General features: G+C 43.1%; 1 protein-coding gene across 6 annotated transcripts in view; it reads left to right on the top strand.

The window, feature by feature from the left end:
- Window positions 1–19,795, top strand: part of cdk1 (cyclin dependent kinase 1) — a 54,748-nt gene extending 34,953 nt beyond the window's left edge. For all 6 annotated transcript variants that reach the window (XM_068052455.1, XM_068052453.1, XM_068052454.1 and 3 more), the window contains 6 exons: window positions 5,314–5,470; window positions 7,008–7,131; window positions 9,419–9,589; window positions 11,006–11,169; window positions 18,535–18,673; window positions 19,421–19,795. In XM_068052455.1, coding sequence (XP_067908556.1) covers window positions 5,314–5,470; window positions 7,008–7,131; window positions 9,419–9,589; window positions 11,006–11,169; window positions 18,535–18,673; window positions 19,421–19,534 — 869 coding nt within the window. In that variant the 3' untranslated portion in view covers window positions 19,535–19,795. The remainder of the gene's footprint in view (window positions 1–5,313; window positions 5,471–7,007; window positions 7,132–9,418; window positions 9,590–11,005; window positions 11,170–18,534; window positions 18,674–19,420) is intronic.
- The last annotated feature ends 4,452 nt before the right edge of the window (window positions 19,796–24,247 follow it).

Raw genomic sequence — 24,247 nt, 5'->3', positions numbered from 1 at the left:
ATACCGATGCAAAGTACTCGTTTAGAATCTCACCCATTTTCTCTGACTCCACGCATAACTTTCCTCCTTTGTCCTTGAGTGGGCCAATCCTTTCTCTAGTTACCCTCTTGCTCCTTATATATGAGTAAAAGGCTTTGGGATTTTCCGTAACCCTGTTTGCTAAAGATATTTCATGACCCCTTTTAGCCCTCTTAATTCCTCGTTTCAGATTGGTCCTACATTCCCGATATTCTTTCAAAGCTTCGTCTTTCTTCAGCCTCCTAGACCTTATGTATGCTTCCTTTTGTCTCTTAGCTAGTCTCACAATTTCACCTGTCATCCATGGTTCCCTAATCTTGCCATTTCTATCCCTCATTTTCACAGGAACATGTCTCTCTTGCATGCTAATAAACCTCTCTTTAAAAGACTCGCACATATCAAATGTGGATTTACCTTCAAACAGCTGCTCCCAATCTACATTCCCCAGCTCCTGCCAAATTTTGGTATAGTTGGCCTTCCCCCAATTTAGCACTCTTCCTTTAGGACCACTCTTGTCTTTGTCCATGAGTATTCTAAAACTTACGGAATTGTGATCACTATTCCCAAAGTAGGCCTCTACTGAAACTTCAACCACCTGGCCGGGCTCATTCCCCAACACCAGGTCCAGTATGGCCCCTTCCCGAGTTGGACTATTTACATACTGCTCTAGAAAACCCTCTTGGATGCTCCTTACAAATTCTGCTCCATCTAGACCTCTATCACTAAGTGAATCCCAGTCAATGTTGGGAAAATTAAAATCTCCTATCACCACCACCCTGTTGCTCCTACATCTTTCCATAATCTGTTTACATATTTGTACCTCTATCTCACGCTCGCTGTTGGGAGGCCTGTAGTACAGCCCCAACATTGTTACTGCACCCTTCCTATTTCTGAGTTCTGCCCATATTGCCTCACTGCTCGAGTCCTCCATAGTGCCCTCCTTCAGCACAGCTGTGATATCCTCTTTGACAAGTAATGCAACTCCTCCACCCCTTTTACCTCCCTCTCTATCCCGCCTGAAGCATCGATATCCTGGGATATTTAGTTGCCAATCATGCCCTTCCCTCAACCAAGTCTCAGTAATAGCAATAACATCATACTCCCAGGTACTAATCCAAGCCCTAAGTTTATCTGCCTTACCTACTACATTTCTTGCATTAAAACAAATGCACCTCAGACCACCAGTCCGTTTGCGTTCATCATCTGCTCGCTGTCTACTCTTCCCCTTAGTCACGCTGAGTTCATTATCTAGTTCCTTACAGGCTTTAGTTACTACCTCCTTACTGTCCACTGACGACCTCATTTGGTTCCCATCCCCCTGCCACATTAGTTTAAACCCTCCCCAACAGCGTTAGCAAAAGCACCCCCAAGGACATTGGTTCCAGTCCGGCCCAGGTGTAGACCGTCCAATTTGTAATAGTCCCGCCTCCCCCAGAACTGGTCCCAATGTCCCAAAAATCTGAACCCCTCCCTCCTGCACCATCTCTCAAGCCACGCATTCATCCTGACTATTCTTTCATTTCTACTCTGACAATCACATGGCACTGGTAGCAATCCTGAGATTACTACCTCTGAGGTCCTACTTTTTAATTTGGCTCCTAACTCCCTAAATTCTGCTTGTAGGACCTCATCCCGCTTTTTACCTATATCATTGGTGCCTATGTGCACAACGACAACTGGCTGTTCACTCTCCCCTTTCAGAATGTTCTGCAGCCGATCTGAGACATCCCTGACCCGTGCACCTGGGAGGCAACATACCATTCGGGAGTCTCGTTTTCGACCACAGAACCGCCTGTCTATTCCCCTTACAATCGAATCCCCTATGACTATAGCCCTTCCACTCTTTTTCCCGCCCTTCCGAACAGCAGAGCCAGCCGCGGTGCCATGAACCTGGCTACTGCTGCCTTCCCCTGGTGAGCCATCTCCCTCAACAGTATCCAAAACGGTATACCTGTTTTGGAGGGAGATGACCGCAGGGGACACCTGCACTGCCTTCCTGCTCTTTCTCTGCCTTTTGGTCACCCATTCCCTTTCTCCCTCAGCAATCCTAATCTGCGGTGTGACCAATTCGCTAAACGTGCTATTCACGACCTCCTCAGCATCGCGGATGCTCCAAAGTGAGTCCATCCGCAGCTCCAGAGCCGTCATGCGGTCTAACGAGCTGCAGCTGGACAGACTTCCAGCACGTGAAGGAGTTAGGGACCTCAGCCGTGTCCCTGAGCTCCCACATTGAGCAAGAGGAGCATAACACTGGTCTGAGATCTCCTGCCATTTTTAATCTTAAGCTTAACCTAGTCTTAACTTAGATAAATGAAAAAGGAACGAAAAGTTTTTACCAATCGCACGAAAAAAAAAATAAATAGAAAAAGCCTTGCCTTGTCTGCACACCAGAGTCCTTTTTTCTTTGGTTAGAGGAGGAGGAGGGCGGGTGGGAGACACTACAAGTGTAGTGTCTCTGGTTCAGCCGCTGCCCAAATATATAGGACTTACTTACCCAGCTGCCACCTCGCTCTCCCTGTCGCCGCTGCAAAAAGAATATGGGATTAGTGTAGGATTAGTATAAATGGGTGGTTGATGGTCGGCACAGACTCAGTGGGCCAAAGGGCCTGTTTCAGTGCTGTATCTCTAAACTAAACTATAGTGTGGTTCCCAGAACTGTACACAGTACTCCAACTGTGGCCTAACTAGCGTTTTTTATGCAGCTCCATCATAATCTCCCCGCTCTTATATTCTGCGCCTCGGTGACGCAGTGGTTAGCACTGCAGCCTCACAGCTCCAGGGACCCGGGTTCGATTCTGGGTGCTGCCTGTGCAGAGTTTGCAAGTTCTCCCTGTGACCGCGTGGGTTTTCGCCGGGTGCTCCGGTTTCCTCCCACAGCCAAAAGACTTGCAGGTGATAGGTAAATTGGCCATTGTAAATTGCCCCTAGTGTAGGTAGGTGGTAAGGAATATGGGATTACTGTAGGGTTAGTATAAATGGGTGGTGGTTGTTCGGCACAGACTCAGTGGGCCGAAGGGCCTGTTTCAGTGCTGTATCTCTAAATAAAAAATAAATAAATAATAAAGGCAAGTATCCCATATGCCCTCCTAACCACCTTATCTACCTGTGCTGCTGCCTTCAGTGATCTATGGACAAGTACACCAAAGTCCCTCTGACCTTCTGTACTTTCTAGGGTCCTACCATCCATTGTATATTCCCTTGCCTTGTTCGTCCTCCCAAAATGCATCACCTCACTTCCCAGGATAAATTCCATTTGCTGCTGCTCCGCCCATCTTACCAGCCCATCTATATCATCCTGTAATCTAAGGTTTTCCTCCTCACTATTTACGACACCACCAATTTTCGTGTCATCTGCCAACTTACTGAACGTGCCTCCTATATTCACGTCTAAATCGTTAATGTACACTACAAACAGCAAGGGTCCCAGCACTGATCCCTGCGGTACACCACTGGTCACAGGCTTCCAATCGCAAAAACAGCCCTCGACCATTAACTCTGCCTCTTGCTACTAAGCCAATTTTGGATCCAATTTGCCATATTGCCCTGGATCCCATGGGCTCTTACCTTCTTAACTAATCTCCCATGCGGGACTTTATCAAAAGCCTTACTGAAGTCCATGTAGACTGCATCAACTGCTTTACCCTCATCTACACATCTAGTCACTGCCTCAAAAAATTCAATCAAGTTAGTTAGACACGATCTCACCCGACAAAGCCACGCTGACTATCCTTGATTAATCCCTGCCTGTCCAAGTGGAGATTAATCCTGTCCCTCAGAATTTTTTCCAATAGTTTCCCAACCACTGATGTTGGTCTCCCTGGCCTGTAATTACCTGGTTTATCCCTGCTATCTTTCTTGAATAATGGTACCACATTTGATGTCCTCCAGTCCTCTGGTACCTCTCCTGTGGCCATAGAGAATTTGAAAATCTGTGTCAGCCCCTGCTATCTCCTCCCTTGGCTCACATAACAGCCTGGGATATAGCTCATCTGGGCCTGGAGATTTATTCACTTTTAAGCCCACTGAAACAGCTAATACTTCCTCTCTTTCATTACTAATATGTTCAAGTATATCACAATCCCCCTCCCTGATCTCTGCACCTACATCGTCCTTCTCCATAGTGAACAGACAGTGGTTCGGAATGCTGGGTTTGTGACAGAGTCTGAAGGCTATGACTTCTTTTGTCCCAATATTTAGTTGAAGGAAATTTCTGTTCATCCAGTACTGGATGTCAGGCAAATTGGAGACAACGGAGGAGTCGAGAGAGATATGGTGAAATAGAGCTGTGTGTCGTCAGCATACATGTGGAACCCAGTGTTCTGTTTTTGGATGATGTCGCCAAGGGACAGCATGTAGATGAGGAATATGAGGGGGCCAAGGATAGATCCTTGGGGAATTCCAGACGGAGCAGAAGCCATTGCACGTGATTCTCTGCTTAATGACTGGATAGATTATATTGGAATCAGGCGAGTGCAGTCCCACCCAAATGGATACAGAGAAGCTATGTTTACGGCTGCAGACAGGTAGAGGAGGATGAGGAGGAATAGAATACCACAGTCGCAGTCACATAAGATGTCATTTGTGACTTTGAGGGCTGTTTCAGTGCTTTCAGGGGTGGAATCTTGATTGGAGGGAATCAAACATGAGTTCTGGGAAAGATGGGTATGGATTTGGGAGGTGACAACCCATCATTGGAGAAGAAAGGGAAGTTGGATTTGAGGTGGTAGTTTGAAGGGCAGGGAGGTCAAGGGTGTTTTTTATTTTTTGAGGAGAGAGCTTTATGCTGGCAGATTTGATGGGGGGGGGGAGGCAATATCTGAAAAGGGCCCTGTTAACTATCAGTTAACGTGACGCTCAGTGTGTGGTCAGCAGTTTGGTGGGAATAGGATCAAGGGAGCAGGAATTGGGTATTGTGGACAAGATGAGCTTGGAGAGGGCATAAGAGGAGAAACTAGGAGAAAATGTGAGGCTTGGCGAGGTGGGGGGGTGGTGGTGGTGGCTTGGCCTTGGGCTGGGAGATGGGATGGAAGTGGTACAGGCAGCTGAACAAAGTAGTCCATGAGCTCCTCACACTTGAATGTGGAGGGGACAAGGGGGGTGGTGTGGGGTGTGTGGTTTAAGACTGGATGTGGTGAAGAGAAGCCAGTGGTTGTCTTTGTATATCAGTAAGAAGACTCTTGGCTCTTCAATCAGTGTGGCGAATGTGAAAATTACTAGAATTTGTGTCCCGAGTTCACCAATAAAGTCGTTCTGAGTTTATAGTTCATTTAAGAAAAATTGATTTACTTTTTTCAGGTACCTATGGGGTTGTTTATAAAGGGCGTCATAAGACCACTCAGCAGATAGTAGCCATGAAGAAAATCCGTTTGGAGAGTGAAGAGGAAGGTGTTCCTAGTACTGCAATCAGAGAGATTTCCCTTTTAAAGGAGCTACAACATCCTAATATTGTATGGTGAGTGCACTGGGTTAAATTTGGATGCAACAAATTTTGTCTTCACTGTAATGAGAACAGAAAGTGTCAGAAATGCTGAGCAGGTCTGGCAGAATTTGTGCAGAGAGAAAGTTAATGTTTCAGGTCTGTGACTGTGTTCTGAAGAGTCACAGACCTGAAACGTTAACTCTGTTTCTCTCTACACCAGGCATCAAGATCGGCGCAGGCTTGGAGGGCCAAATGGCCTGTTCCTGTGCTGTACTGTTCTTTGTTCTTCTTCTAATGCTGCCAGACCTGCTGAGTATTTCTGGAACTTTCTGCTCTCATTTCAGAGTTCCAGCATCTGCAGTATTTTGCTCTTTTATTTTTGTGTTCAAGGTGCTGTGTTTACTTGAAATTAGAATAACTTTAAGATAGTAGGGTGACTCTTGGTGGATTGCTTAAAGTTTCCTAACTCGGAGTATTTTAATCTCCTGCACTTTGAAAAGAGTCCACAAGGTCAGGCCTTAATTTGAGTGCTTTGAGAGTGAATGAGGCAACAATTTATGATTTATTACTCTGTTATCTCCCATAGCATCTTTTCACAATCAATTAATTGAAGTTATCAGCTTGGATACATCTTAGATGGCATTTTGGTGGGGAGGCTGACTGATGATTATTGACTCCTGATGTGGGTGGTGTAGAACGATGTGTTTACTGGTGGGAGAGAACAAAGCCAATTTATCCAATTAAAAATATTGACTCCTTTTGGCAATGAGTGAGTATTGTAGAAATTAAGTGGCATTGATCATCTTTTAGCTGGATGTGTTAAATATTTTTCTTTGAACCCTGCTGTGATCAATGTGGTTAATGATGAATGGGATTCTTGAGGGCCAAGTTGATGCACTGTCCAGTGCAGTACTGGGCTATAGGGAGAAGAAAAGTTGGAGATTTGACTGCTAGCTGCAGTAGACTTATCTAGTAGTGGCTGGAGCACCAATAAGCTTCCTGCCCTTAGTGTAGTGTAGGTGGAAATTTGCTTGTATTCCCAACTACTGTTCACTCCATTGATCCTTGTCTAGAAAGTATGTGTGCCCTAAGGTGGATGTCATAGATCCCATGGCACTATTCAAAGAAGAGCAGGAGAGTTCTTCCAGTATCATCGCTAACATAATCCATCAATCACAACCTAGAACAAATTTCCTGGTTATTTATTTCATTGCTTTTTGTGGGACCTTGCATTGCGCAAATTGGCTGCTGCATTTCCTGTATTACAATAGCGACTGCACTTCAAAAGTACTTTGGGGCATCCTGAGATCGTGAAAGACGCTGAAAAACGCAAGTCTGTCTTTTAAGTAAGAGAATGCTGATGGGATCAGATTTGGTGTTCTGATTTTGAAACAGCCAGCCAGCATTCTGTCTCGGCTCAGAAAACAATAGGGTGGCTGGCATCTATAGCACTGTACTTCATCTAAGTCATCTCTTTTGGAGAAGAGAGAAAAATTGCTGAGGGTTTGAAGCAAATTTGATAACCAAGCTATTAGCACTGTGAACTCAACATCTTTTTCTTTCTCTTTAGTCTTCAAGATGTGCTAATGCAAGATGCGAGGCTATACCTTATATTTGAATTCCTTTCAATGGACTTGAAAAAGTATTTGGATTCCTTGCCTACCCGTCAGATGATGGACCAAATGCTAGTTAAGGTATCTGCAGTGTTTTTTTTTAATTGACAACCTTTCGTAGGTGGAGAGATTTGAAAATCATTTGAGTTTTCATTTAAATTGGCACTTCAATACATTATTGCATGTGTTTTCTGAATAGACAAATTTAGTGTTGAAAAGTAATTCTGCTATAATGCAGACTGCCTTTATACCATGATGTAAATTCAAGGAAAAAATTATAGTGCAAATTGTAATTGGAAAATTAGCTGGGAAGAATTGAAAGGAATAAAGGAGGATTGAGACATCTGTTGATGTTTAGGGTTAAATTGCAATTCAGCAAATTAGAAATTCCTTATTGTCCTCTACTTTCTAAACTTGTAGGTGTTCTTAACTCTATCTATCACCATGACAATCCAGGATTTGCTGGCGGTTGCTAATATGGGTTTTGTTACAGCCATTCTAAAGGTGACCATCTTTCCGGTTTTAAGATCCCCTTGAACTCAGCTGTTGAATACTTTTAAATCTCCTCATTTGTCCTGGGCATCGCCAAAGCTCCTGATGGTCCAGCTCTGTGCACTTATAAACATATTATCATCATGGTCTCACACCAAAGTTATGTACGTAGCTATCTCTTCTTTCTCCAAATTGTTATATCTGTGTTGCAGTTAATGGCTTAGCAACTGACTCTCTTTCCATTAACTCTGGTTTCCTGGGGCTCTGTCCCCTTTCCTATTCCTTGCACCAATGGCCTCTACTTGGTCAATACTACTTTTGTAATGTTCCTTCTCCAGATGTGGGCATTGCTGGCTAGGCCAGCATTTATTGTCCGTTTCGAGTTACCCTGATTGATACTGCTGAGTGGCTGGCTAGGCTACTCTAAAGGGAGGTTGAGTCAACTACATTGGACTGGAGCCACATAGTCCAGATCAGGTAAGGAGGTCAGGTTTATTTCCCTAAAGGACATTAGTGAATCTGTTAGGCCTTAACTAACAGAAGTCTGACAGCTTCATGGTCACTTTTACCTATAATTTTTTATTTTTAGTTCTTTGTTTGAGATTCAAATTCTCAAGCTACCATGATTTGGATTTGAACCCATGTTCTCTTGTTTTAGTCCAGGCCTTTGGATTATTTGTCCAGTAATATAACCACTGCACTACTGTAACTAGTGCTTTTATTCTGATGATTCCACTGCAGTCAGATTCTCAGACCTCCATGCTTTTCAATAGTGCAATTGAGAGTTCATCTGTCAGTTCTTCAAATGCAGTTTCTTTGTGTCTTGATTCTCACCATTAGCTACTGGTTTTATATATGGCAGTACCTCTAGTTTTTCCATTTACTTTCTTGGCTTTGCTAGCTTGAATTCAAGTAAGAGTCCCATATTCCCTCCATGGCTGAAGTCTTTTTTTTGTACCAAATACTTTTCTATTCAGTGGGTATCCTATCAAGTTCAAGATTGTCCAGTGTTTCTGGCATGTTATTCATAATCCTGGGCAAGATACCAGAACCCATTTGTCTGAAATGTGATGCATCTTGCACCTCTAATCCCTTTGCATCTCTACCAACCTTCCATGTCTTTGTTTTTTAACTGGTGTGGACAGATTTCTTCTAAGCTCCAAGTATCCGGTTGTATGTGTTCTTCCTTGCATTCCTTGTGTGTGTGTGTGCACATAATCAATACACCAGTCTTTTGCTTTAACTCATTCTTTCCAATGGTCTCAATTCCCAAGTCCTCCCATTTCTTGTACAATCTTCAGACTAATTTATTGCTCCCTAATTTGCCTTGTCCTTTTTTTTCAATTTGTATTCTGCATGATACAGTTTGATGCCCCCCCCCCCCCCCCCCTCATCTTGGTTTCCCAATTTCAAAAAATAATGAATCATGCATTAAATGGTGTGAATTTCTGTAGCTGCACACAATAGCTGGTGTAATTGCTCCAAAATTAGCTCAAGTGGAGCAGGGATTGTCTTTAATCCAGTTCTCAAGGCAGTAAAATGGTTTTACTCAAATAGTAAGTCATGATTGATATACAGGTACTCTGTTGTAAATGAACCTAAGTGTTTTAAACTTCAATAACTGGACATTAATGCTCAGCTTTCACACTGCCCCCACCAATCATTATTTTTAAACTTGAGTAGGCTGATTAGTGCATCCTTGTTTCTTTGCGTGGTGACACTTGAAATATTATCTGTATTTGTCCCCGACTGGTTAATGCACTACACAATTGATCAATTTTGAAGTAAGTACCTTAGTCTCTTTGTCATCTATGGATTGCACAAATCTTCTATCTGGCAAGCATGACCAATGATTGTCTTTTTTTTTCTTTCTCAGAGTTATCTGTACCAGATCACACAGGGGATTGCGTTCTGTCACTCAAGAAGAGTTTTGCACAGAGACTTAAAACCTCAGAATTTGCTGATTGATAGTAAAGGCGTTATTAAGTTGGCTGACTTTGGACTGGCTCGTGCCTTTGGTGTCCCTGTCAGAGTTTACACTCATGAGGTATAAGCCCAGCTGTGCAGTTTCTTTGTTCTAAGATGTGAATAAATACAATGTTAAAAGAAAGCTCTTGCAGTAATGTATTACAGTGTTGTTTTAACGTTTGCTTTCCTTCTGTTTCAAGATTGGTTGTTTTTAAATCCTGATAAAATACGCATTTTAACAGTGTTCCTCGCTCATTGGGCTGGCCTGTTGAAATCTGTTTTTTTTTTTTTTGGTCACCTTCCTGCTCCTAGGGAAGTCCTAGGCATTTTGGTACAATGACCTTTTTAGCTGTGACTCTTTCCCTGCTCACTGCTCTACATACATTCTCTATATGGCCTGAATAGATGAAGGCACGGCTATTTGCAAACCCACATTAACATGAGAATAGCCTAATCTTGATTAAACTTAAAATGGGAGTGTGTTGAGCTCACCTTCAGCCTGATGAGGTGAAAGTGAGATCCTGGGGGTGACATTTTAATAAAAACAGAAAATGCTGGAAATCCTTAGCAGGTCTGGCACCATCTATGGAAAGAGAAACAGTTAATTAATGTTTCAGGTTGATGACCCTTTGTCAGAACTGAGTACTTGGAGATGGAACAGTTTAAGCCAGGTGTGGGAAGATGGGGTGGGAGGGTGGGGGGGGTTGTTGCGGGGAGAGAAGAGCAAACCGGAAGATCTGTGATAGGGTGGAAGTTCGGAAAGATTAAATGATAAAAGGGATGATGGTAAAGGCAAAATGATATGGTAATGGACAAGTCCAGTACCAAAAGATGTGCCTAGAGGAGGTAATTCAGTGACTCCGGAAGGCTGTAAAGTGCCTAGACGAAATGCAAAATTGGAACAGCATGTCTTGTTTCGACTAGACAGTTTACAACTTTCCGGACTCCATTGAATACAACAAATTCAATCATAACGGCTGCCACTTTTTTTTCTTTCGTTTTTGACAGCTGTTGATGGTTTTGTCCTCCCGATTTACACCTCCTCTAGACATTTGTTTTGTTTTCTTATCCCATTATCATTTCCTTTTTATGTTTAGTATCATCTTTGACCTGAAATATAAACTGTTTTTCTCTCTACACAGATGCTGTCTGTCCTGCTGAGTGTTTTGTTTTTATTTCAGATTTCCAACATCTGCAGTACTTTGCTGTTGCCTACATTTTAATCTTTCGCAGTAGTATTTTAACAGAACATGAGCAGCGATTTTGTGAGCTGGTAACCGTCCCATAGAAAATATCCATGTTTGAAGCTTGCTTATTTTTAGATTATGTTCTATTTTTTTCCAGGGTTTAGGTATTGAACTGTTGGCCTGTAACATGATGGTCATCGATGCTAAGCAGTATTTTGTGGAGCTCCTTACTGCCCTATTTGGGACTCCATTAGTTAATATGGATTTATAAGCAAACAGCTAATTACAGGTGGGATTTGCTTTCAAAGGTTGTGACACTGTGGTATAGAGCTCCTGAAATACTCCTGGGTTCTACTCGTTATTCTACGCCCTTGGATATCTGGAGTATTGGCACAATATTTGCTGAAATGGCTACCAAAAGACCCCTCTTCCACGGGGACTCTGAAATTGATCAACTTTTCAGGATTTTCAGGTATGTCCTTTTTAATAGCATGCCAGAGTATGTCAAAACAAAAGCACTCAATTTCTGCAATGAACTCCAAGTTGTGCCCAAAATGACATGCTGCATTAAATTGTTTTGTCTATCACTGCCATTTTAGGTACCTGCTTCCATCCCGCCTCTCTGGTCTCCATGTGCTTCTGGAGATATTTGGCCTTTGCAATGCTCCCTTATTTATTTAAAAAAAAATCTGATTTCATAAAGCCATGACAATCTTAAGAGATCAATCTCTGCAATGCAATGTGACAGTGTGCAGCATCCTTTTGGGTTTAGTCTATGGAAGTGGGAAGCTATCTTTTTTATTTAGAGATACAGCACTGAAACAGGCCCTTCAGCCCACTGAGTCTGTGCCGACCATCAACCACCCATTTATACTAATCCTACACTAATCCCATATTCCTACCACATCCCCACCTGTCCCTATATTTCCCTACCACCTACCTATACTAGGGGCAATTTATAATGGCCAATTCACCTACTGACCTGCAAGTCTTTTGGCTGTGGGAGGAAACCGGAGCACCCGGAGAAACCCACGCAGACACATGGAGAACTTGCAAGCTCCACACAGGCAGTACCCAGAATTGAACCCGGGTCGCTGGAGCTGTGAGGCTGCGGTGCTAACCACTGTGCCGCCCATATGCTTTCCAGTGTGGGTTCAGAAAGTCCCCACTACTGAAGGCTACTGTTCAGAATTTACTGGATCCAACCTACACTCTAAAGGGAGCTTCCCTTGGATTTGTTTCTTAGCCTGCTTCAACAGAATTCACTGGCGTCAGTTTTGGGAGGCCTTGGCCTGAATCTATATTCAGATGTTCAGACTCACTCTTGGTATTTTTGTCTGAAGTGGTTATGAACCAGGTCTGAAAGGGTCTCTGAAGGTTGGGGTGCAGGGTCTAGTGGATTCTGTTATAACGTAGCTAAACTCGCTGTTTACTGAGCATGAGATGCTGAGTGATTCAGGTAGCTTGGCAATTTCAGTTTTTATTCTGCTGTCTCATTTCCCAACAGTCTGCTCTGCTGTAATTGAATTCATCTACCTATAAATTTTCATATCTAAAGAGCAGTAAGTGAGAATTTAATCTCCCTTTTGAATCAGTACTAATGGTGGAGTAGCAAGGAATTAGACCCAAAAGTGTGAAGATTCTTTTTCTCTTACTGCCGTGCCCTACGTTCTTAGATTGCTCAGGTTGTCTCCAGCTCCAGTCTCAATGTAAATCCCCATAATGTTGAATGGGGAAGGATCCCTGAATCAAACAGATCAGACCTCATACCCTGTTTGATGGTGGGAATTTCATTGAACTAGTTAGAAAAATGTATTACAATATCACCAAGCACAATTCTGCAGATGGTGGAAATACTCTGGTCAGGCAGCATCTGTGGAGATGGAAACAGAGTTGATGTTTCAGGTTGATCTTTCAGAACTGGGAAAACTTAAAAATGTAAGTAAGGAAAAGGGGGTGGGTGGAAAAAGAACAAAAGGAAAGCTGTGATAGGGTGAAATACAGGAGCGATTGCATGACACAAGAGTTGGTGGTGCAAGCTCAAAGGGAGGGGTATGGGGCAAGTGAAGAAACGAGACATGTGTCTTGAGGAGGTCTGAATGGCAGAATGACAAAATTCTGCTTTTGGACAGCAGCTACCAGGGAAAATGAGCCTAAACCCAAAACCTGCAAAGAGAAAGGAAACAAAATGGGGGCAGAGATTACAGTCTGAAATTGTTGAACTTCATGTTGAGTCTGGAAGGCTTTAGAGTGCCTTATTGAAAGATGAGGTGCTGTTCCTTGAATTTACATTGAGCTTCTTTGTCCTCATGCTCCTGTAGCGTTCCAGAGGTCAACAGGAGAGCTGCAGAATTAAAATGACAGGCAACCAGAAGCTTGGGTCATGCTTGCAGACTGAATGCAGAACAGTCACTCAATCTGTGGTCTCCCCAATGTAAAGCAGGTGGCATTGTGAGCAGTGAATACATTATACTAAATTGAAAGTAACTGTAGATCAGCTGGAAGGAGTGGTTGGGGCCTTGGATGATGGAGCAAGAGGAGGTTAAAGGGCAAGCATTGCATCTCCTGCACTTGCATGGAAAGGTGCTGTGGAAAGGGGATGTTGGGGGTGATCGCGGAGTGGACCAAGGTGTCGTGGAGAACGGTCCCTTTGGAATGCTAAAAGGGGAGGGAAAGGGAAGATGTGTTTGACATCATGCTGGAGATGGCAGAGGATGATTCCTTGAATGCGGAGAATAGTGGAGGGGATGAGGACAAGGGAACCCTATCTCTGTTCTGGGAGGGGAGGGGATGAGAGCAGAAGGGCAGGAAATGACAGATTGAGGGCCCTGTCAACCACAGTCGGGGGGGAAACCCTCAATTTGAGGAAAAAGGAAGACGTATCGCAAGTGCTGGTATGAAGGCTGCATCGTAACAGATGCAATGGAGGAACTGAGAGAATGGAATGGAGTCCTTAACACGAGGCAGGGTGAGAGGAGGTGTAGTTGAGGTATCTGTGGGAGTCGTTGGGCTTCTAGTGAATATTCGTTGATGGCCTATCCCCACAAATGGAGAAGCCGAGGAAGGGAAGAGTCGGAGATGGATCATGTGAAGGTGAGAAGGGTGGAAATTGGAAGCAAAGTTGATGCAAAGCCAGTTCAGGGTGCGAGCAGGAAATGGCACTGATACAATCAATGGTGAAGAGGGACTGTTCGGGCCTGGAAATTGGAAACTATTGAAGTGACAATACATTGGAAGAGTCATGGATGTAGGTGGGAGGAGATTGGACCGGGGAGAAAAAATAGTCGTGATAGGAAGAAATCAGTTTAGTGGGGCAGGAACAGGCTGTAACAACAGATCTACCAGGTCTGTCCTGTTTGTGCATCTTGGGAAGGAGGCAGAAATGGGCTGTTTAGTGTTGGTGAACTGAGGTTGGAGGCTATATCTCGAAGGGATGAGGTCAGTCACAGTCCTGGATACAATGCATTGATGTTTGGTGGCGGGGTCATGGTGCATGGGGACGTAGTCGAAAGTGTTGGAGAGTTGAGATTTTGCCTCTGCTAGGTAGACGCTGGTTCACCAAAGGCACCATCCTTGTCAACAGGTTTGATCGTGATGTAGCTGAGCGAACGGAGTGCAGACAAGTTGGAGTGAATGAGGGGAGCAGAGAAATTGAGATCGCTGTTGACATGCTGACAGTTCTTAGTGAAAAGATCGAGAGAGTAAGAGGCTGGACGGAGAATACAGGAGATGGATAAAAGGGTCTGCTGTGTCGGGTGGGAGGGTTGGTGAACACCTGGCCAAAGAAGCAAAGATGACAGAAGAAGAGCTCAGCGTTGTGCTGAGCTCAATTCATTGAGGTGGGGGAAGAAAGATCCAGAGTGGAGGGGCATTGCAAACCATGAGTTGCTGAAGCTTGGGGTCCTTCACGCCTGAAAGGAAGAAGGTTTTTTTTGTTAAATAGTCTGATGAGACAAGGGATGAAATTAAACTGTAGACCAGGATGGTTTTTAAATAGTTGGTGCTGCTGAAGAGACAGGTCTAGAGTGTGCGTGCGGCATGGCATTGAGTGTGGATCTCCAGGCTGTGGTGAAAACAGCAGTTCGAAGAGCACCCAGATCCACTTCTCAATCAGCCCCATGTCCCGCTTTCCCATGGCACCTTTCCATGCAAACGCAGGAGATGCAACACCTGCCCTTTTACTCACTTTCATCACCGTCCAAGGCCCCAAACGCTGCTTCCAGGTGAAACTTTCAATTTAGTATACAGTATTCAGTACTCTGTGGTCTGCCCTAAACTAGGGAGACCAAATGCACCTTCATTCAGTCCGCAAGTATAATCGCAAGCTTCCGTCCGGTCACCTGTCATTTTAATTCGCTGCCTTGCGCTCTCGCTGGTTCCTCTGCCCTCAGTCTCCTGCAGTGTTCCAATGAAGCTCAAGGAACAGCACCTCACCTTTTGATTAGGCACTTTTCCAGTCTTCTGGAATCATAGAAAGTTTAAGGCACAGAAAGAGGCCACTTTGCCCATTGTGTCTGTGCTGGCTGAAAAACGATCCTCCTATTCTAATCCCACCTTCTAGCATTTGGTCCGTAGCCCTGCAGCTTACACCACCTCCGGTGCATATCCAGACTCTTTTTGAATGAGTTGAGGGTCTCTGCCTCAACTACCCTTTCTGGCAGTGAGTTCCAGACCACCACCACCCTTTGGGTGAAAAGGTTTTTTCTCATCTCCCTCTAATTTTTCTACCAATCACTTCATATCTATGCCCCCTAGTCACTGACCCTTCTACTAAGGTGACTTGGCCCTTCACCTCCACTCTGTCTAGGCCCCTCAAAATTTTGTGCATTTCAATCAGATCTCCCCTCAGCCTTCTCTGTTCCAAGGAGAACAACCCCAGCCTATCCAATCTTTCCTCATAGCTGCATTTTCCAGTCCTGGCAACATCCTCGTAAATCTCCTCTGTACCCTCACTAGTGCATTGACATCCTTTCTGTAATGAGGTGACCAGAACTGCACACAGTACACTGGTTGTGGCCTAACCAATGAGTTATACAGTTCCAGCATAGCCTCCCTGCTCTTATATTCTATACCTCGGCTAATAAAGGAAAAAATTCCACATGCCTTCTCGACCACCTTATCGACCTGAGCTGCTACCTTCAGGGATCTGTGGACGTTCACTCCAAGGTCCCTTACTTCCTCTGCACTTCTCAGTATTTTCCTATTCATGTATTCCTTTGCCTCCTTTGACTTCCCCAAATGCATCACCTCACACTTCTCCAGGTTGAATTCTATTTGCCACTTTTCTGCCCATCTGACCAGACCAATATCTCCCTGCAGCTATCCTCGCTATCTACCACACGGCCAATCTTCTTGTCCGCAAACTTCTTGATCATGCCCCCTACATCTAGGTCCAAATTGTTAATATACACCACAAAAAGCGGGGGACCCAGTACTGAGGCCTACAGAATGCCACTGGAAACAGCTCTCCAGTCACAAAAATACCCGTCAATGATTACCCTTTGTTTCCTGCCGCTGAGCCAATTTTGTATCCACCTTGCTGTATTGCCCTGGATCCCATGGGATTTTATTTTTTTAACCAGTCTGCCATGTGGGACCTTGTCAAAAGTCTTGCTAAAATCCATCTCAACCATATCAACTGCACTACCCTCATCTACCTTGTTACTACTTCAAAAATTTGATCAAGTTGGTCAAACAAGATCTTCCTTTAACAAATCCATGCTGACTATCCTTGATTAACCTGTGCCTTTCTAAGTGACAGTTTATCCTGTCTCTCAGAATAGATTCCAATAATTTGCCCACTACTGAGGTTAGATTAACTGGCTTGTAATTATTCTGTCTATCCTTTGCTCCCATTTTAAACAGAGGTACAATTTAGTAGTTCTCCAATCCTTGGCACCACACCTGTATCCAGTGAGGACTGGAAAATGATGGTCAGACCCTCTGCTATTTCCTTAAAATAAAAGCAAAATACTGCGGATGCTGGAAATCTGAAATCAAAACAAGAAATGCTGGAAATACTCAGCAGGTCTGGCAGCATCAGTTCTGAAGAAGGGTCACTGACCTGAAACATTAACTCTGCTTCTCTCTCTCCACAGATGCTGCCAGACCTGCTGAGTATTTCCAGCATTTCTTGTTTTTATCTCTGCTATTTCTTCTCTTGCTTCTTTTAATAGCCTAGGATGCGTTTCATCTGGCCCTGGTGATTTATCAACTTTTAAGGATGCTAATCACATTAATACTCAACATTGAGTTCAACAATTTTAAACCCTAACCTCTACCCCCATTTTCTGTTTCCTTTTGTCTTTGCAGGTTTCAGTTTTAGTCTTGTTTTTCTCTTGTTTTTGCTTTCAGATGGCAGCTGTTTGTCATTCTGCCACTTGCACACCTTGAGACACATCTTTTGTTTCTTCACTTGTCCCATTACCACTTCCATTGGCCTTGTAGTCCCAACGCTCTCGTTCCTTTTCCTACCCTTCTCCCCCACCCTTTCACTTGCTTAAAACCTGTTACACTTCTAACCTTTCCCAGTTTTGATGGAAGGTCATTGACATGAAACATTAACCCTGTTTGTCTTTCCACAGCTGCTGCCTGAACTGAGTATTTCTAGTATTTTCTGTATTAAAATATTTCTCTGCAGCAGTTGAATGCTTTTTCCTTTAATGTACTAACTTTCAAATTAAAAGCATTATTTGTCATTAATGTCAGACAGCACTGGAAGCCACTCAGTTTGAGTGAATTTAAGCATCCCTGACACTGTCCTCATGGCAGTTATCTGCATGTCCACAGTCTCTGTATGGCGCTGCAGAACCATGAGGAAGAGCAGTATTGTGCAGCAGAGTAGACTAGGGCCACCGTTGCAGTGCGAAGGTTTCTGGCTGTGTTTTCCCCCCATGACGTTATCCCATGTTTCCGGACCAGGTTTGCCCTGGTTTTTACTTTGTGGCTGATGTTGATGAAGATTCTGTCCACAGTAACATCCAGCTGTTTTGGGTGGTGCGGTTGGTAGTCCATGGCTAGGTCACCTTACTCGGAAGGAAAAATTGAGTCCTCTCCCAACACCATTGGTGTTCAGATGGAACACTGACACAACTGTCTTCTCTGGATCGGAATAGAGGTGCCAGCTCCCTAGAGAGCGTCCTACTCGCTTCCTCAAGCATTAATGCCTGTATCAGCAGTGCTATATCATCAGCATAGACAGAATTCTGGGATTTGCTGCAGGGCATGTCCACCATATAAATGTCGAAAAAAGCTGGTGCGAGCACTGACCCCTGTGGCAGACCATTGAGTGTCCATGTTCGGCTGGTCTTGTCTCTAAGACAAACACACAACTTGCAGTTGCTTGTTCAGGGCTTGATAAACCCAAGAGCTTCATGCTGCTGAGTTGTTGAAAGCTTCAGTATCAGGCATTCATGCCAGACAGTGTCGTATGCTGATGACGGACAGCTCTGTGAAACTAACTCCAGCCTTCATCTGCTTCTGGCACCCTTCTTCAGTGATAGTAAATGCAAGGACCTGATCAGGGCAGCTTCTTCCTTCTCTGAAGCCTGCCTGCTATTTGGGAGTTTGGCTTCTAGAACCAATTTAATCAAGTTAAGAACAAGCCATCCAATCACCTTGTAGACCATGGACAGGAGAGCAATGGAGACTATAGCTTTTGGGAGCGTGGACTGACTTTAGGTTGGCAATGACTTTGGAATGACGCCAGACTTCTGGGATTATCCCAGTGTCAAGGAGTTGGAGAGTTTGGCAGGCCACGTTGTTGCATAAGGTTCACATGCAAGGTAGCATTGAGGCACCTTATCAGAATTTAAAAACTTGACTTGCCTCCTTACAGGACCCTGGGCACACCAAACAATGACATCTGGCCAGAGGTTGAGACTTTGCCAGATTACAAGAATACCTTCCCCAAGTGGAAAGCAGGAAGCTTGTCACAAGTGAAGAATATAGATGTAAATGGCCTTGACCTGCTAGCAGTAAGTGGATTTTGCAAATAATTCCTCTGCTTTCTTTCACTATTTGGGATTAGAAAATGTGAATTCATTCATCCTGCATTGCAGTAATACCAACCAAAACTTTAAATTCCCTACTATAACCAGCTCTGATCAATATTTATTTGTAGACATATTTGTTTTTTATGCCCTAGGGTGATGGTTTCAGCTTTTAACAGTTTACTGCTGCAATTAGACTATCAATACTAATTTGTAGTACATTTTTGCATTATACAGTCGACTGTTAATTGGAAGTAATGTTTGTTTATGCTCCAATTATTCAGCAATTTGAATAAAACCAATTTGCATTGAGATGAGTATACTATATTTGATAGCACTGAAAGTAATCAAGAGTGAAGCTTGTGCTGATGTAAACCTCATCAAATATGAAATAGCTATCATGAACAAAATGTAATGAACCGAGCAAGCTTATACACACATTCAGGAATGTCAGCTACTACGTTCAGCTGCTGCTTGTTCAGGGTAAACTGTACTTGTGAAATTCATACCTAAATAGAAATAAACTAGACAAAGCTAAATATTTCCTCAGACCTTTGCAATGAAGCATTTACTTGTTGGAATTTTTAAGCTTACAATATTGATCATTTTTATGATTTGGCTTATATATTCCCATTAAATTCTAAAACCGGGATGGCTTGTTATGCCAGCTGTGAGAAATAATGCAACAGTATCATCTCAATATTTTTTCTAATGTAATGTTTCTTTTACCAGAAAATGTTGGTTTATGATCCTGCCAGAAGAATCTCTGCCAAGGAAGCTTTGCGTCACCCATATTTTGATGACTTGGATAAGTCCAGTCTCCCTGCCAATATACAAAGGAATTGATGCTTATTGAAAGGCAACTGTGTGTCTCCCTGTTTGGCAGTGAAACTGTGGGCAATTGCTAAAAACATCAGGACCATTTTGTCCCACCAATTTTTTTAAAAAAATCTGGTTGTAACCATTTCTGTTAAACCTCTGTAGATTTGTCTGTTCATATCTATGTATTTCTTTCCTTCTGACTATACTACATAGTTGCACAAAATTGAACCTGCTTTTGTACTTGTATAACTTGTAAATATGAATAAAGGCTTACCATACACCATATTGCTGATAGACTAGGCTAAGTTTCTTTTGATGGAGACCCCAGATATGGTTGATATATGAATTTGTAAGCAGGTCAGAGGTGAAAATCTCCTATCTTAGCAGCTGTATTTGAAATTGGTTGTCCTTGTGTATTTTTAAATTACAAAATTATATTGTATAATATAACAGGGCCATTCACTATTCCCAGTTTCCTGCCTTATATGACCAATGTAAATTTTATTTTTCAACCAGAAATGATTAAAGCAAACAACTGAAGTCAAATCAATTATCAGGGTCCCTCACCCATTAGAAGCTAGAGACCATATGATTTTTTTTTCTTTTGAAGTTCAATACTGTTTCACCAATGGGGATGCACCTGGCCTCTACTGGTTCCTTACTGTGCAATGATCTGGCTGAAGTTTGGAAGTTAGCAGTTAGGAAATTTGAACCTACATCCTATTCAGACATTGTACCATTATGCTATCCTGCACTATTTGTAGATGGTGGATGAACAGAGCAAAGCAGAAAGAATGGTGATTGTCCACTTTTTGATTTCATCTGAGTATAGTTCATGCTCAAATGTCCTACCTTTCTCACTCCTCATTTATCAACTTGTTTTCTGCTGCTTCTATCAAATGAACTGAGGTGCACATATCCAGAATTGAGGTATTGCAGACTAAGGTGCATGAACTAACAGCCATGGTGATGAAGAGGAGGATATTAACTTGGTTCCTCCAAATTAAGAGTGCAGCCAAGAAGTCTTTTTTTTAATTTTTATTTAATGGTTCATTTCTTTATAGTGTTTTAGTACTTCAACCTACATTTGAAGTACTTTTTCAAGATGCTGATATTTAGTGATAAACACTTAAGCTCTTGGTAAAGCTACATTTTTAAATGTTTTCATTTGGAATTCTGCATAGAACTTGACCAAGGACAGTTTTCACTTTTTATAGGAACTGAAGCTATTTGTTTTTAATTGTGCTTTCCTTCCATGGAAGTAGTTTAAAGCTATATTCAAAGGGAGGGGGAGCCCACACTCAAATTCCCTCAATCTGAGCTACTTGCCTGCATTAGTGCAGATTTTCCTTTTTTCCAATTAAATCCAAAGTTTCAGATTATGCCTCCAATTGAAATGAGATGCTGCAGTTTATGCCTGAAATGGTACCAAGAAGCAAAATCCAAGATTAAGAATTTCATGGAAAATATAATATGGTACCAGCCCATTTTCCCCACTGACTGCCTGCCTCTCTCCCCTCCTTCCTAACCTTTTGAGTTTCTCTACTGTACTGAACACTAATCTATCTCCCACACTTCTTCCTCACCTGTTTTTAATCCTGAGATTATCATCCGACATGTTAAGGATGGTGCATGGACCTCTGACTGAGGAAATTGACCAACTATGTGCTGCTTTCGTATCAGTCTGGGCCAGGACCTGTGGCTATTTTTCAGATTTACCAGCATCACTTTACCCTTCCTTCCAATTGCTCCCAAACACCCTGCAGCCATGCCGTTCCAGTTTGCTCCTACCCCGCCCCGGAATATAATCTTGTACCTTAACTTTACTCTTAGTTTCCTAGCCCCTTTTGCCCTGTTTTGTTTGAGGCCCAATAATGATTGATATGGTCCAGCCAGATTTGGGTGGTTAATAGTTAAATTAGTTGGACTTGAACAAAGTTGGCAGGGAGACCAGGAGAAATGACCAAGATGAGAGAAAGTAAAGATTTTATTGGGGATGAGTCATGAGCTGATTGGCAGCTGCAGAAGTAAATGGAGGGCCAAATGCTAGGCAGTTGGCAGCTTGAAAGTGCAATTGTAAGTTACTTGAGTTTTTTTCAAGGGGTGTATGTAGAAGGAAATAGTTAAAGGGGGTGGGCTTGTGAGTGGTGAGAAGTACAAAGAAATAGTCTCAATGCAATCTGACCATTAAAGATGAAGAGTGGTAAAGAACAAGCAAGGAGTGGAACAAGGTGAAGTGCTCAAAGGAAGAGAAGGTACCAGAGGAATAGGGGGAGAAATTTAGGTGTAATTTAAGTGGAGGGCAACCATTCCACAATGAGTGGGACAAGTGTTGTGAAGTATAGCTAGGCATGGAAGCTTCAGTAAGGGGTAAGGTAATACCAGCCATGAGCTAAGTTTCATTCAAAGTCAGAATATCAATGCAATCATGTGCAACAAGGGCATGGATGCCAAGGGCCTTGATTGCGAGTGAGTGAACATTCTTGTGCAAAATGCAGCAGGGGATGTTGATAATCTGAGGGGTAGTGTCTGGGATTGAGAGAGACAGAAAGGAGGTTGGGGAGTTTAACCCCCAGTGTATGTTCTGGGTGTTAATGTTGGTGAGAAAGAAGACAGGGCAGTTGAACTGGTCCCATAAGGAATCAGCAACAGGGACGTGGAATCCCTTTGGAGATTGCCTAGAGGCACAGAGAGTAGCTGTGGCCTTATCTAAGGGAGATTCCAACCCGCGATGAAGGCAGGGGAGTAAGAAAACCGAGGAGTATCTCCAATCCGTCTTCAGTCTCCCTTTTCTCTCGAGTCCTTGAATTTGTTATCACCTTCCAAATCCATTCCCATTTTTCCCAAACTCCATGTTTGAATCACCAGAATCAGGTTTCTGCCCCTACCAAAACAGCTCTTACTAAAGTCACAAGTGATACCCAATGTTACTGTGATAAAGGTAAACTTTTTTTTCTCTCCTCGTCCTTCTCAACCAGTCTACAGCCTTTGATACAATTGACCACAACATCCTCCAAGGTCTCTCTGCTGTCCAGCTGGGTGGGCTGCTCTCACCTGGTTCTATTCCAATCTATCTAATCGTAACCAGAGAATCACTTTCAATGGCTTCTCTTCCTACTCCTGCACCATTACCTCCAGTGTCCCCCAAGGATCTATCTTTGGCCCCTTCCTATTTCTCATCGTTCTGCCCCTTGGCGACATCTGAAAGCACGGCGTTAGTTTTCAAATGTACACTGATGTCAGTGTTCTACCTCACCACCACTGTTCTCAACTCTTCCATTGTTGCTAAATTATCAGTTTGCTTATCTGATATCCAGTACTGGGTGAGCAGAAATTTCCTCCAATTAAATATTGTGAAGACTGAAGCCATTGTTTTCGGTCCCCGCTCCAAGCTCCATTCCCTGGTTACCGAATCCGTCCCTCTCTGACGACAGTCTGAGATTAAGCCAGTTTGTTTGCAACCTTGGTGTCACATTTGACCCAGCGATTAGCTTCCGACTCATTTATGCCATCACTAAGACCACCTATTTCCACCTCCACAACTTTGCCCCATCTCAGCTCATCTGCTGAAAACCTCATTCATTACCTGTAGACATGACTATTCCAACGCACTCCTGGCTGGTCTCCCACATTCTACTCTCCATAAACTTGAGGTCATCCGAAATTCTGCTGCCTGTGTCTTTAATTTGCACCAAGTCCCGTTCACCTATCACCCCTGTGCTCACTGACCTCTGCAGGCTCTCGGTCAAGCAATATCTTGATAAAATTCTCATCCTCGTTTTCAAATCTGTCCAAGGCCTCACCCCTCCCTATCTCTGTACTCTCCTCCAGCCTCACAACTCCAACATATCTGTGCTCCTCTAATTCTGGCCTCTTGTGCACCCCTGATTTTAATCACTCCACCACTGGTGGCCACTCCTTCAGTTGCCTTGGCCCCAAGCTCTGGAAAGCCCTCCCTACACCTCTCCTCCTTTAAGACACTCCTTAAAACCTACCTCTTTGACTGAGCTTTTGGTCATCTGCCTAATCTTGTGTGGCTCGGTGTCATACTTTATTTAATGATCCTGTGAAGTGCCTTTTTGGATACTTTATTAGGTTACAGGTGCTATATAAATAAAAGTTTTTGTTGTTGAGTAATATGTCAAGGTTTGGATTGGAGGGGCAAAGTACCCGATAGGGTAACTGGAAGGGGAGAGAAACATCAAAATACAGTTAAGTGAGCATTGCCCGACCAATGATGGCCCAACATGTTTTGCTGCTATCTTGTTATTTATTGCTTGAGGAAACAATTTATTTTCAAGGGGAAAGGTTCGTTTTAAGCAGTAAGTTTCCTCCTGAAAATTTTATATTTCAGTTGGAGCTTAGAATATACAGTTTCTGTTTCATGTGGGTTGAATCAAGTCCGACCACTAGATGTCATGGCAGTGCTGTTATTAAATAAGCATATTTTTATACTTTCATAAGCTGTTGTCAATTCCCCCATAACACATCTGAAAGAATTGAACCAAATAATTCCATATACATAGTGGTATCAGACACATTCAAACCTCAATGAAAATATTGAATGAATGTTATAGTAAAGTTAGATTTTCTATTCATACAATAAGTTAAAATTTCATCTGTTTGCTGTTAACAAGTTAAAGTATGATTTCCTATGAATGATAAGGCATTTTAACAAAGCAAGTGAAGTGCTGAACTATAAAGCCAAAACAGTGAAGTACAAAGTGGATAAGTCCT

This window comes from Heterodontus francisci, chromosome 20 (genome assembly GCF_036365525.1).
Source record: "Heterodontus francisci isolate sHetFra1 chromosome 20, sHetFra1.hap1, whole genome shotgun sequence".
NCBI classification, from domain to species: Eukaryota; Metazoa; Chordata; class Chondrichthyes; order Heterodontiformes; family Heterodontidae; genus Heterodontus; species Heterodontus francisci.
This window is presented reverse-complemented; position numbering and strand designations above follow the sequence as displayed.